The sequence below is a fragment of the Vombatus ursinus genome, unplaced genomic scaffold (assembly GCF_900497805.2).
Source record: "Vombatus ursinus unplaced genomic scaffold, bare-nosed wombat genome assembly UNPS02014832.1, whole genome shotgun sequence".
Classification (NCBI taxonomy): domain Eukaryota; kingdom Metazoa; phylum Chordata; class Mammalia; order Diprotodontia; family Vombatidae; genus Vombatus; species Vombatus ursinus.
This window is the reverse complement of record NW_020954610.1, coordinates 32,638,482-32,652,132: the sequence shown is the minus strand read 5'-3', so window position 1 is coordinate 32,652,132 and position 13,651 is coordinate 32,638,482. Positions and strand designations below refer to the sequence as shown.

Genomic DNA, 13,651 nt, shown 5'->3' with positions numbered 1-13,651 from the left:
AGGTGGGGATTGGGCTTTTGCGCTCCATTCGTTCACCTCCTCCAAATTCCCTTTCCAGTACCGCCCCCAAACCCATGTAGGTCTTCACTTTCAGCCCCAAGCCCTCTCTAGGTTTCACAGCTTTTCAAGGTGATTGGGGGTGGGCGTGGCGCGCCCATCAACAGAGGCTACCACTTCCATTTGAGCCCTTTAGTAGCACCAGGAGACGAAAGAGCGCACAAGGCAAAAGGAGGCGGTCCTGGTAGCTGTAGTTGTTCCACTTTGCAGCTTCTGAAACTGCTGTCCCAGACTTAATTACAGAAAGAAGGGACAACTTTGTTTCTGGCTGGGTCAGGGGTAACCCTGCTTAAGTGCCTGACTCGACTTCCCTTCTTCAACTCTAGGAGGGGCTGGTTGTGGGCAGCACCGAGAAAGTTGACCTCCCTGACTTCTTGTATTCTGTCCCATTGTAACGTCCCGGGGATGGAGGCTGCCAACGGGAGCAGCAATGACTCTAGCAGACAGACCTTGTCCTCAGGGCTGGCGGCCCCATCTCCAGCAGCCGCTTCCTCTTCGCTGTCCATGGCCTCTGGGGTAGCCATCCCTCCAGCTTTCCTCCGGCCCCCCAGCCTGTTCTTGCGGGCTGCAGCAGTGGCGGCCGCCGGGAGTGGAGCTTGTCCCTCTGCTGCGGGGCTGGAGAGGGGGGTTGGTGCCTTGGGCTGCGGGGGTTACCCGCGGACACCCAAGTGCGCCCGCTGCCGCAACCACGGGGTGGTGTCTGCGCTCAAGGGCCACAAGCGTTTCTGTCGTTGGAGGGACTGTGCCTGCGCCAAGTGCACTCTGATCGCTGAGCGCCAGCGAGTGATGGCCGCGCAAGTTGCGCTTCGCAGGCAACAGGCTCAGGAGGAGAGTGAAGCCCGTGGGCTGCAGAGGCTGCTCTATCCGGGACAGGCCACTGGCAGTCGGGGAGCTGGAGGCTGCGTGGGCTCGGAGCTTTCCTCGGCAGCAGGGGTTGGAGTAGGGACTGCCGAAGGGTTAAACCTGAGTACCGGGGGTCTAGGAAGTAGGAGGGCTGCTCCCTTCGATATTTTCCACTCAGAGTATCAGGAAGATAAAAGAGGTGAGTTGATTTCTTCCCTGTTCACGACCAGAAGCAATGTTATAAATGGCATACCAAAAGTTAGAGGTGTACTTAAGTATCTCCTCTTTGGGGGGCATATAATGCTGATTTTGGGGCACATGAAGAGTTATTCTCTTTGAAAAAAAAATTAACAGAGATTTTCAACAAATTGTTAAAAATCACTTAGCAAGCCCTAGGTAACCCAACAGTGTAGCAATAAGGATGTTTCGAAAAGCATGTGCTAATCCACTCGGCGATAGCTTTGTTTTGTGAGATGTTTTATTTTGTCTGTAAGAGAATGAAAAAAAGAAAAAAACTGGCTTAAAGACTGAGGGCCCAAAGTGACCCCTAGGATTTATTCCTCTCCTAAAGTTAATTGTTTTGCACCTTTCCTGGAAACGGTTAATTAGCTTGGCACATTGACTGAGGTATCAAAACCTGCAAGGAAAGGGTGTAATGGGGTTGGGGCAGGGGTTAATTTAAGGAAAAGGTAGGTTTTGAATCACATATCAAATTCTGCACGTTTTTCTGTGCACTTTCTGATACTGGTGAGTTGGAAAGTTCTAGCATTGCTCTTTTTATTCTACTGTAATCCTATGTCAGGATCCAACTCATGAACAGGAACTTTATTCATATTTCTACAGATATATTAAAAGATCTTTAGAGATTACTTTGTTTAATCCTTTTATTTTATAGTTGAATTAACTCAATCCCAGAGAATGGAAGTGACTTCACCAAATTTACTCATAGTAATGGAGAGAGTCAGAATGCAAATTCATTTCTTCAAAATTTAAGTACTCTAGCAACTAAACCAGATTTTAGCTTGGGGATTTAGCAAGTACACAGGAAAAGCTATCAAATACATCAAGCTAATTTCTTTGAAAACTCTTTTTGTCATTCTTTTGATTATTATCTCTGTATTTGTTGTTTCCCTTGGAAGAGTAAAAATTCTTAGTAGTCCTCTCTCCTCTCTAAGAATACAATTAAGCCTTTAGGACACTCTCAACTCTGGAAAACATTTAAAATACCATATTAGCTCTTATCTAAAGTGTTTTCTAGTTGTTTTAATAGCATAGTAGTAAAGTACTTTGCAGTTGATAATCTATATAGTTTAACATGTAAGTAAAACAATAATTTTTGGGAAAAAAGTTTACAATTACCTCTTAAAGCAAATAAGAAGGCCATTCAAATTCAAATTCTTTTTTTGGTGGAATTTTCTGTAATTATATAGGGCTTAATAGTGGTGAAAACATACATTCTTGTGTTTTAACGTAGCAGACAAATAATAGCAAACTAAAAAAGCAATTATTTAGTCTTATTCATTAGAAAAATTACAGTTCTAATAAAATAATTGTTCATGGGCAATTCTTGGACTTTTGTTACCATTATTGGCAAAGCATCAGTATATATGAAAAGGGAATTAAATGACATATCTATGTATATGTACATATATGTATATATATGCATATATATTATCCATTACAAACTTCTTAGTTTATTTGATTAAAACATAGAATCAAGACTTTACTATCTTTCTGTTAGAAGGTCGAAGAATACTGAAAATCATGAAATGAAAAGACAATGAAGTTATTAAGAAAGATAACAATATGAGGCATATGAATTGAACTTCATTAACCTATTGTGTTATCTAAAACCTGTTAAATAATTCTCCAATGCAGTGACTTCCAAACTTTTATAATTGCATAATCCATGAGAGGAAAAAAAAATTCTGCAGGTATCCCAATATATGTATATTTATTTATAAATTGTATAATGTACTACTGTGCTGGCAGATTATATGTTATTAAATAGGAAAATTTAAATTTTAAAGATCAAAGCTGAAATAAGCATATTTTAAAATGTATTTATTAATGGTTCAAAATCCTTTTTGCTCTCACTAAAAGATTATCAAACCATTATTGAATAAGCTTCATTTTATATATATATTGGTATACCATTGTGATACAAGAATACGTCACAATATGTGGTAAATTAATAATCAATTGAGAACACTCTTGTTAACTCTTTTGTGTTAAAAATCTCCCACTCTTTCTTCAAGCCACTCTGTGCATTGTAGATTAGAGATGACTAACCATATGACATATGGCTCAAGTGGGGACATTAGAGTCAATTCATATATTATGTATTAGTAAACTTCAATTTCTTTTTTCTTTTTTAATTTAATTTAATTTTTGCCAGCATTTATAATCCCCTTCCCAAGGCGTACATCAATAATCACGTCTTATTCTTGGAACCTCCTGTTTTGTAGCACCTAATTTCCTATAAATCAACACTAAAGACTGGGTGGAACCTAGATCTTGCTATTTACAGTTGCAGAATATAGAATGTATGGGGGACAACATTCTTAAGAAAGTCATATTATAGAATTTTAGGCTAAAGAGAATGATTGATTAGAATAAGCCTCTTGATTTTTATCATAGTCATTGTTATCTATAATTAAGCAAACTGAAATAACCATGCTGGAACACTGATATGGGGTGTGCTTATAGATAGCTCTTCCTGGACAATCATCTTGTACTGTTCACTTTTTGATGGACCTGTAAGTACCAAGTCAGTTGTGATAACTCAGGCACTTTTCCGCTTTAGGAAAGCAGACTGTTTATCCAGTCTTCAAGCTCTTCCTCTGTCCTTGATGATGGTTCAGACTTTAAATCTTTGCTTCAGTCATACATACTTTTCCAGGAACAGTTTTCTGTTGGACCACCTTCCTCACTTTCTTGGTTTCAAGGTCCTGAGATATCTGAGTTTTCAGAGTGCTATAATCTTCCTCCTTTATGGAAGTATCTCACTTTAGCAGCAGTTCTTAATTCCAGTGGTCCCCAGTTGGCTGCAGAGGAGGAGCCATTTTTTTTTGAAAGGCAACAGGGTGAAGTCACTTGCCCAGGGTCACACAACTAGTAAGTGTCAAGTGTCTAAAGCCAGATTTGAACTCAGGTCTTCCTGAATCCAGGGCTGGTGCTCTATCCACTGCACCATCTAGTTGTCCCAAGGAGCCATTTTCTGACAAGCCTATGTAGAACATGGCCCAAGTCTATCTTTACTTGGGGCACTATATAACTATATTACATTAGAGATTAGGCAGCTAGTTTGATGGTAGATAGAGTTCTGGGCCTGGAGTTAGGAAGACCTGAGTTCAAATTTGACTTCAAACACTTCCCTAGCTGTGTGACCCTAGGCAAGTTACTTGATCTCTGTCTGCCTCAGTTTCTTCAACTGTAAAATGGAGATAATAATAGCACCTACCTCCCAGTGTGGTTGTGAAGAAATGAGATAATATTTGTGAAGTGCTTAGCACAGTGACTGTAATATAGTAGTCACTCAGTGTATGTTTTTCCCCTTCTCCTTCCCTCTAAGAGCCAGATCATTTGTGTTGTTTTTCCTTTGTTTTCAAAGAGGACCAATAGCATCATGGGGTGATGTCTTGACTTGTGCATGAATTAGATTTGAGTGAGTAGAGTTACATAAAGTTGTCAATCACACTCTTTCAGAATCATTGAAGTACAGTGGCAAGACAAAAGTCAAGATGACTGACCATGGCCCAGGGTACATTGGATGACCTTGGCATCTTTGATGTCTGACCAAGCTCTAAGTACTTTACAGCACCAGTTTTTGCTGCCTTCATGGCCAAGGCCATTGGAACAACTTGTTATCATTTGCCTGTTCTGCCTGGGGGAGAAGTTTTCACATGCTTAGGGTTGACATCCCTCCAACTTACCAGTGGGTTTGAGATCTGTTAGTTATCCTCAACCTGATTTAGCCCATTTGCTGAGATGGTTTTACCAGCTTGTGGCATCTGTACATGCTACAGCTTTTTGAAGCCACAGGTGAGAGTTGGGTGAAAGATGGACGCCAAAGAGCAGCCCTGAAAAGGGTTCAGGGAGCCCTCACATCAGAGGTACTAGTTCTTCCTTAACATCTCATACACACCAGTCATTTGTGCATCTAGTCCCTTGATGCTTTCTAATTTTTGCTTGTTTGTTTTGTTTGCTTGCTGCAGTGGAGTTAGGCTCAGCCCAGTGACTCACAGACCTGGGGACTGAGATTAGTATTGGAGATGAAGCTGTAGTATTCCATGCATTTTCTCCACAAAATGAAACTGTGAAAAGAAGATGGAAGAGCTAATCAGGACACTGACATCTGTCCTGCCTGTGATTTTTTTTTGCCATTGTTTTCTGCCTCTTTCTCAAGATCTTGATATCCATCATAGTTAGGGGAAAAAAAAGAACTGATCTAGTTTTCTCCTAGTTCATTACCAGGTGTCATGATATAAATTCTGTGTGTAAAAGGGAAGACCTATGTTTAAGTATCATCTCTATTTGGCTATTGACGAAACATTGGGTTTAGTGGACAAGGAGAATTGTTTGATTATTTTTTTAAAATCTTGATAGTGAATTTCAATAATCTTTCTTTTGGGGTATATTTCATTATTCTCTTCTTTATAAAGTTCTCTCTATGTCATTTTCCTCTCTTTGGTATTTAAAGCCTTTCCCATCTTGGTCTCAACCAACTTATCTTTCCAGCCTTATTATTCCCCTTTACACACTTTTCTCACTAGTCACACTAGCTTCCTAATTGTTTCCTCAACAGGACACTCCATCATACGTCTCAGCCTCTTCATTGGCTGTCCTCCAGGCTTGGAATTCCTCTTTGAGTTCCTTCAAGGCTTAGATCAAGTGCCACTTCTATGTAAGGCCTTTCCTGATCAACCCAGATGCCAGTGCCTCTTCCCCAAATTATCATATCTTTTTCATCGATGCCTATATTTTTACCCATTATCTCTCTTGCTAAAAGGTTAGATCCTTGAGGGCATGGGTTTTTTCAGTTTTGTCTTTGTATACTCAATGCCTAGCACAGTGCCCAAGACATGGTAGGTAATTTGTAAATGCTTGCTGATTATTGCCTTTCACCAGGCCTATGAGCCCACTACTGCTTTTGTCTCTGTCAACATTCCCTACACAGCTTCTCAGCTTCAATTTTTCATAGCCACAATAAGTGCCTAGAACTTGGAGGAACATGGTGGGCACGAAAGGAAATGACCAGTGGCCCCAAGGTCACCTGCCAACTTGTGGGCCTGTAAAGCCACTCTGGTCCTTGTCTTCTGAGGGGTGTTGCTTATGAGTCTGTCAAATCTTCTTCTTTTGACTGCTTCCAATACTGGTTCACACTCCATGGCTAGGCCTAACAAATTCTCTCTAGATGGGGTGCTGCAATCCCCAACTGCCCCACCTGGCCCCCACCTGCTTTTTATCATGCATCTATCCCCACCACCACCACTTCCTAGCCCTTAGAGGGAGGTGAGGAGAGAGGAAAAACAGATGGCCTATCCTTTTCCTACAATTGATGGCCAGAGAGAGCTCTTGCCTATAAACTAGCCCTGTTAGGATGAATGAGGCCCTAGGATTATATTCTATACGTCTTTATTAATGATTATTTTACCCATCACTGAGAGCAAGGTTTCTTTCTCTCTCTCTTTCTTCCTTCTTTCTTTCCTTCCTTCCTTCCTTCCTTTTTCTCTCTTTCTCTCTCTCTCTCACTCTCCCTCTGTCTGTCTTTCCTTCCTTCCATGGACTCCTTTGACAGCCTGGTGAGACCTATGGATTCCTTCTAGGAATAAAGTTTTTAAAACGTATAACAAAATCCATAGGATTACAGAAAACGTACTGTGTTGAAATCCAGTGATCAAAATAACAACAACAACAACACATAAAAACAAGGCCAGGGAACCAAGTAAAGAACCTCTGCCCCAAAGCTCTCCCGTTGGGGTGTATGAGGGGGTGGGGGTTGGGAGATGAAGGTGGGGTGGGAGGCTCTCACTTTGCAGACTAATGCTTTAATGAACCACAGTTGTGTTTGGTTGTTCTATGTAATTAGATATCTAGTGCAACCTCAATTTACTTTTAAAAAACAACTTCTTTTTTAGGAAAAGAATAAGGTTTGAGGGTTTTTATATTAGTTAACTATTTTAATTTTATCCAAGGACTATATTTAGATATCTATTATTGAGGACCTACAAAGTACTCAATACAAGGCACCAAGGACAAGGTACAAGGTACAAGGTACTGTGGGAAAGTAAAAAAAAAAAAAAGATAAATAAGATATTACATTTGCCCTCAAAGATTTTTATGATCAAATAAGCAAGAGAACATGTATTCAAGTAACAAAAACAAGGTAACATGATAATTGTTATTAGTGGAATGAAAAAATTCAAAGGAGTAAGGCCTACTAATTATAAATACAAAAAAATAAACACATCCAACTTTTAACTTGTCATTTTAAAAGGAATATATTTCACAAGCGGTTGAAAACAGTTACTTTACAAAGTTTCTATATAAAATCAATTATATGGATAAAGATATTAAAAGTTTTAATTTTTACTAGGTGCAAATTTGGTTAACCTCACTAATAAGAAGGTGTGCAGCACAGGATAATGTTAATCTTAATATCACCATATGAGTATTTTTAAAAGCGTATTATTAAACTAAAATTGTAGGTATTGTAGACAGTACAGTTCTGAGATTTTTTTTGAAGTCAAAATGACATTTAGTCTTTTTTTTCAGTTCTTTGTTCAACTTCTTGCCCCATATCCAGACATTTTTTTAAAAATTACAACTACGTTTGTTTAATTTTTTTTTTAATTAGGAATACCCCTTTGAGAAAAGTGGAATCATTTGGGCTGTGGCAAAACTAAGACTGGGAACCATTGCTTTAGATAATGACAGAATTTCAGTACATAGTATTCATAAGCCACTCAAGACTAAATCATGTAATTTTCAGGGCAACACACCAAATATGCATCCTGAATACTTCTGTTATTTTGCCCTTTTGCATGGAAATACAACTGAAACATTTTTGTAGATTAATTAGAAATTAAAATAAAAATAATTTAACAAAGTTAAATAATATATTTTGTTGTTACAGGTTCTCAGTTATTTCTCTCTAAATAAAATTATTTTGGTACTTTGATTTCTAAGTATTTATGGTATTAACTTTCAACTTGTGACAGAAAAACTTTTCTGATTTTGTTATTAACCAAATGAAGTTTTGTTTTGTTTTGAAAAGAAAAACCTCAGGAATGACTTTTGATCTAAAAAGAAGTTTTATAGGCTCAGAGCACTGCCATTTAAAATCAGTGGTGCCATTTTATTATAAATTTCTTGTATAATATTTGTAAACATTTTATTTCAAAAGAATATTAGAGGAAATTGGCTCTTAGAAAAGTAGATTGCAGATACTTATCAATAGTGAGGAAATGTCACATACTTCCAGTACAGATCTGTTACATCTTTGATTAATGATGTCTTAAAAGCCCGTTGTTGAATTGTAGTTGTATTTCCCCATTTTCCCACATATATTTTCACTGTGCATTCCCATATACATTTCATGAGAGGTAGCATGGCATAGTGGATAGAGAGCTAGACTCCTTTGGGTGTAGGTCTTGTCTCTGCCACATACTAGGTGACCCATGGCAATTCATTTAAACTCTTGTGTTAAAGTGAACTTTCCAGGATTAAAAATTAAAGAGAAGGTACAGAGCTGTATTAGTATAGGAACTCCTTTGCCAGGAGTTTCCCACACCTATGAAATTATAAGTCCTGGAAAAAATATACAAACTGAAATTTGAGAGTATACAATAAATATTCAATGTTGAAATTTTAACCTTAGTGGGCAGATTTTCTCAAGCCAAAAAAAAGTAGCTTCTTCCAGCTTGTGACCCAATTTTAATAATTTCATTTTGTTCTATTTTTATTATATGATAATAAAGGATCTTTCTGTGACAACTTCAATGGCTTTTATTGCTATTCAAAACCATAGATAAAAGAAAAAATATTTCAGGTGGTAGCAGACTTTATACATTTTGAACATTATTTTGTTAATATGAATTGTGAAACTTTTGGTCTTATGAACCAAAAAAAAAACTTTATGAAATTTTTAAAAATAGTTTTTCTTTTCCTTTTTTTCCCTTCAAAAAGGCCATTAGAGGGAGATATAAATGAAACTACTTATTCAAAAGAAATACTGCAAATATACAATGTATGGATTGGTTTTAAGCATAATTACTCGCTGGCTTGAATACTGACTGAAAAAATTTATACTTAATTTATTTTTTTCTTCCTTTCAGATTCAAAGGTTCAGAAAGTTGGCTCATACTACAGTAGTCTAGATAGTTCAATAATCACCTCACATCAGCTTTCCTTGCGATCTCCTGAATCTATTGGTGATAATGGAGATGATGAAGAGAAGCCATCTGGGTCAGAAAATTCAGACAAGGAGGAGAATATTCAGTCCCCTCACCCTGAGGAGCAGTCAGAAGGTACAGAGAGTCCTAGATCTTTGTCGTCCTCTGATATGGAATCAGGAAATGAAAGTGAATGGGCCAAAGACTTTGCTGCTGCTAGGTCGAGTCTTCCCACAGTTTCTTCCCGACCAAGAGACCCACTTGATATTCTTACTAAGGTTTTCCCAAGTTACAAACGCAGCCAGCTAGAAAGTATTCTGCAGTATTGCAAAGGAGATGTAGTCCAAGCCATAGAGCAAGTCCTGAATGGAAAAGAACACAAACAAGATACTGTTGACCTTGCAAACTCAGTGGGAGCTGAAGTGACGGCTTTGCAAAGAACGAATTTTAGCCTAGCTGGGCTAGGTATAGGAACACTAGGGAATAAATCAGCCTTTTCTCCTTTGCACACTAGTTCCACTTCATTTGGTGGTGATCCAAATCTCTATAGCATAAATCCTAGGCTAGGTATCAGTCCATTACGCCTATCATATTCCTCTCCAGGAAGAGCACTATCCGGCTTTATGTCCCCCTACTTAACATCTGGTCTGGTTCCAGCTTTGCCTTTCCGGCCAGCTATAGACTATTCATTTTCAGGAATGATCAGGGATGCCTCTTACCTCACCAGCAAAGGCTCAGTGACCAGTAGTGGACTCTACTCCAGATTAAATCAGGAAAATCAGTAATTTTTCCTTTTTTGCATGGAACACTTTGGGAATCATGCAAGTGTTGCCAATGCTGTGACATATCTGTCCTCAAAAATATTTTTTTACTGAAGCAGTATAATGATGTTCTCAATTTGACCAGACTTTTCTAAATTACTTTTAAAGAAAGAAGCATTTGACAATGATGTGTGCCTTGTATGACCCTGTATTAAGAAATCTTATATTTCTAAAGAGAAATATTGAAAACCACCTATTAGCAGTAATTAGGAAAAGCTGTTTATTTTTCTTTCTAAATGATTTTCTGTGAAAAAGTTGCTTTGAAAAAAACAACTGTAAAATTGAAATTTATTTTGGTGAAAGGTAGTTTTGTCTTCATAATACTTTTGTAGTTGAGAAGCTATCCAGTGTACTGTAAATGGTTGCAAGTTAAATGTCTACTATGAGTTGGATAATTGTTGAAGTTCTTCTGAGGAATTATAATTATTTTTTGCTTCCTCACCTCTCTTTCATTTTTTCCCACTAAGTAACAATGTTTCAAAAGTTCTATTTCTATGCCAAAGAGAGTAATTTTCAGTGACATGAGAAAAATCAAGACATTTCATTCTCTCAGAATCAACATTTTATAATTTAATTATTTTCCATTCATACTTACAATGTCTGGGGGGATATTAGGGACATATTTTTCCATATGCTTTTTTATACTTTTCTCTTAAAACTTAAGCTTTCGAGGTTTCAAGACCCAAGGTTAATCATGACATGTAAGAGGGCACCATCTCCTGGCCATTATCCCTTATTACAACTCAGGTATTAGACAAAAATCACTTTATAAAATAGGAGTTTTAAAACCAATTCATTTTAGAAGAGAACTATTTTATAGCAAACTACTTAGGGTTTTAATTTGTATTTTTTATTTGTAACTAAATTTTGTGGTAAGGCTGACAAAATCACTTTACTTCTGGCAGAAATGATTCCATAGAATGAAAAAGTAGAACTGACTACTGAAAACATAAAAAAATGACATTTCGGGACTGCTTTTGCTTAACAATATACATAACCATTGGGAGTAAGAAGAAAAGAACATCTGAAGAATGGGTTCTTAACCTTCTTTTGGTGTTTTGTTTCATGAACTTCTTTGGCAGTCAGATAAAGCCTATGGATCTCTTCTCAGAATTATGTTTTCTTTCTTACATTTATAATTGAAAGAACCATTAAATTTCAGTTAAATGTCAGTCAAAATAAAGACAATTTTTCCCCATCAAAATTCATGGATCCTCTGAAATCTATTCACAAATTTCAGGTTAAGAAACCCTCCTTTGAAGAAGTTATATATGTATATATATGTATACGTGTACACACACACAGAGAGCTTTTTAGAATAACTTTCTCTAATTTGTGCAGGAATTGTCCTTTACTCAAATAGCTTTTTGAAATAGTGTATGTTTTCTCTCCTGGTAATTTATTTTTTAAAAAGGAGTTTATTTCAGAGCCAGTGGTATCATCTTCAGTGGAAATATTCATACAAAACAAATTTCAGGTTTTGTCACATCTTGTTAATTGGTTAAAGAAGATAACTTTATTTCCTCCTCTGGTCTTCATTTGCTGAATGGGAGCTGAGACAAAAGACTCAATGAGGATTCACCAAGGTTGTTCTTAGCCCAGTTACCTTTAGCAGCATTGAGGATTTATTTGTTATTTTTATTCATTAGTGCAAAAAAAAATACTAAGCATTTATAGTTTATGAGACATTGTGCTAGGCACTGAAGATAGGAAATTTGAGATGTGTATTTCTGATGTATTTTATTGACAAGTAGCTTATTGAGTGACTATATTCTTTATATTGCAATTTTTACATATGATTATGCTCAATAATTGTACTGATTGGCAATGTTAACAATCTTAGGCAAAAGGAATTCATATCATTTAATATTAAATTTGTTACAAATGATTTAGAAGATTTCATTCTTATTGAATGTTTGAATTGGATGACAAAGTTGGAGTTAATGAATGCTTTCCTTATAATTATAGCCATATATCCAATATAGATAATAATAATAATGGCTAACATTTATATAGTCCTTACTATGTTCCAGGAACTATGCTAAGAACTTTTCAAATTTTATCTCATTTTATTCTTACAACTCTGGGAGGTAGGTGCTATTATTATCTCTGTTTTACAGATGAGAAAACTGAGACTTAAAGCTTAAATGATGTGCCCAAAGGTCAAATAGCTAGTAAATGTTTAGGTCAGTTTTTAACTGGGGTAAGTTTTTAACTCAGGTCTTCCTAACTTGAAAAGATCATGTGACCAGTGATATTAAAACTTTGAAGGTTGATTTTTATAACTTCAATATTTTGACCTCTTATAGGTAGAATGGTGTTAATATTTAATATTAAGCTAGCACTAAAAGGGACCTTAGAGATCATCTAATCCAATATACATATGTTTTAGATGAGGAAACAAAGGACCATAAAAATTAAATAGCTTGCCCAAGGTGACACTGCTATCTATTGTTTGAGCTAAGCCAATTGTTTTCTGACTTCTGATTCATTCTGAAAAAAAATTTAAAAAAAATTTGCAAAAATTATCTGGCAAAATAAAAATGTAGATATAATATTTTAGTTTCAAGATATGACCTAGTAATAACATTATGTACAATTAGTGATTTTTAGGAGAATTAATATCTCTTTGAAGTCTTTGCAGATAGCTAGAGAGCTTGGTTAGATGGCAGCATGCAATATGAGGTATCATCTGCCAGGCTGGAACTGAGTAGATTTAGTGACTTAGGTGAGTTTGTACTCACTCAGACCTCATTCAAAATGCTGAGCCTTAGGGAGTTACAAAACTGAGTGGGTTATCTTCTTCATGGCCTGGGAGCATGGATTTTGGAGGTCCAGTGTTGTGGGTGCTTTTCTGGATGAGAAGCAAAGCAGATCTCAAGTGGCCTGAGTGGACAACTGAATGATAGATGAAACATGGGATAGAGAGTAGTGAGTGATACTCAGAGAAGGAGAAAATGGAGACCCAGAGCAATAAAATACTTTGGCCAAAGGTTACACGTACAAGTAGTGAGAGAGCTGAGAATGGAACCCAAGTCTCCTTATTCTCAATCAAATTTTCTAAACCGTGTACTTCCAACTGAGTGTGAATCCTTAGGGTGTAGTCAACATCTAAGCCACATATAGGAAAACTTCTAGCAGATAGTATCTTAGAATTGGAAGAGAATTTTAGAGGACTTCTGAGGTCTCTTGGACAGCTTCAGCTCCTTCCACATTACAAATATTAATTTTTCATTACAGTTCTAGATATGTAAAAAATGCTACTTTGCACATGGAACAGGGATGATTTTGAGAATTCTGCAACATAAAATCACACCTGAAGCCCACAAATATAATCAATTATTATATGAATATATGCTAGTGGTAGCATTTTCTCCCTGAGAAATATTATTTATTGTTTTATAGTAGTTAGTTAATGCAACATTTCCTTACATTCACATTTAGAATCTTAACAGACATTAGAGATAGGTCATTTGGGTGCAGTAAAAATCAAATTAAATTATTTTAATTACTGCCATCTGCATATTGGCTCCA

General features: G+C 36.8%; 1 protein-coding gene across 1 annotated transcript; it reads left to right on the top strand.

The window, feature by feature from the left end:
* Nucleotides 1-462: 462 nt before the first annotated feature.
* DMRTA1 (DMRT like family A1) lies at nt 463-10,258 on the top strand. Its single transcript, XM_027839072.1, has 2 exons — nt 463-1,099; nt 9,240-10,258. The coding sequence occupies exons 1-2, from the start codon at nt 463-465 to the stop codon at nt 10,079-10,081; spliced, it is 1,479 nt and encodes a 492-aa protein (XP_027694873.1). The 3' UTR covers nt 10,082-10,258.
* The last annotated feature ends 3,393 nt before the right edge of the window (nt 10,259-13,651 follow it).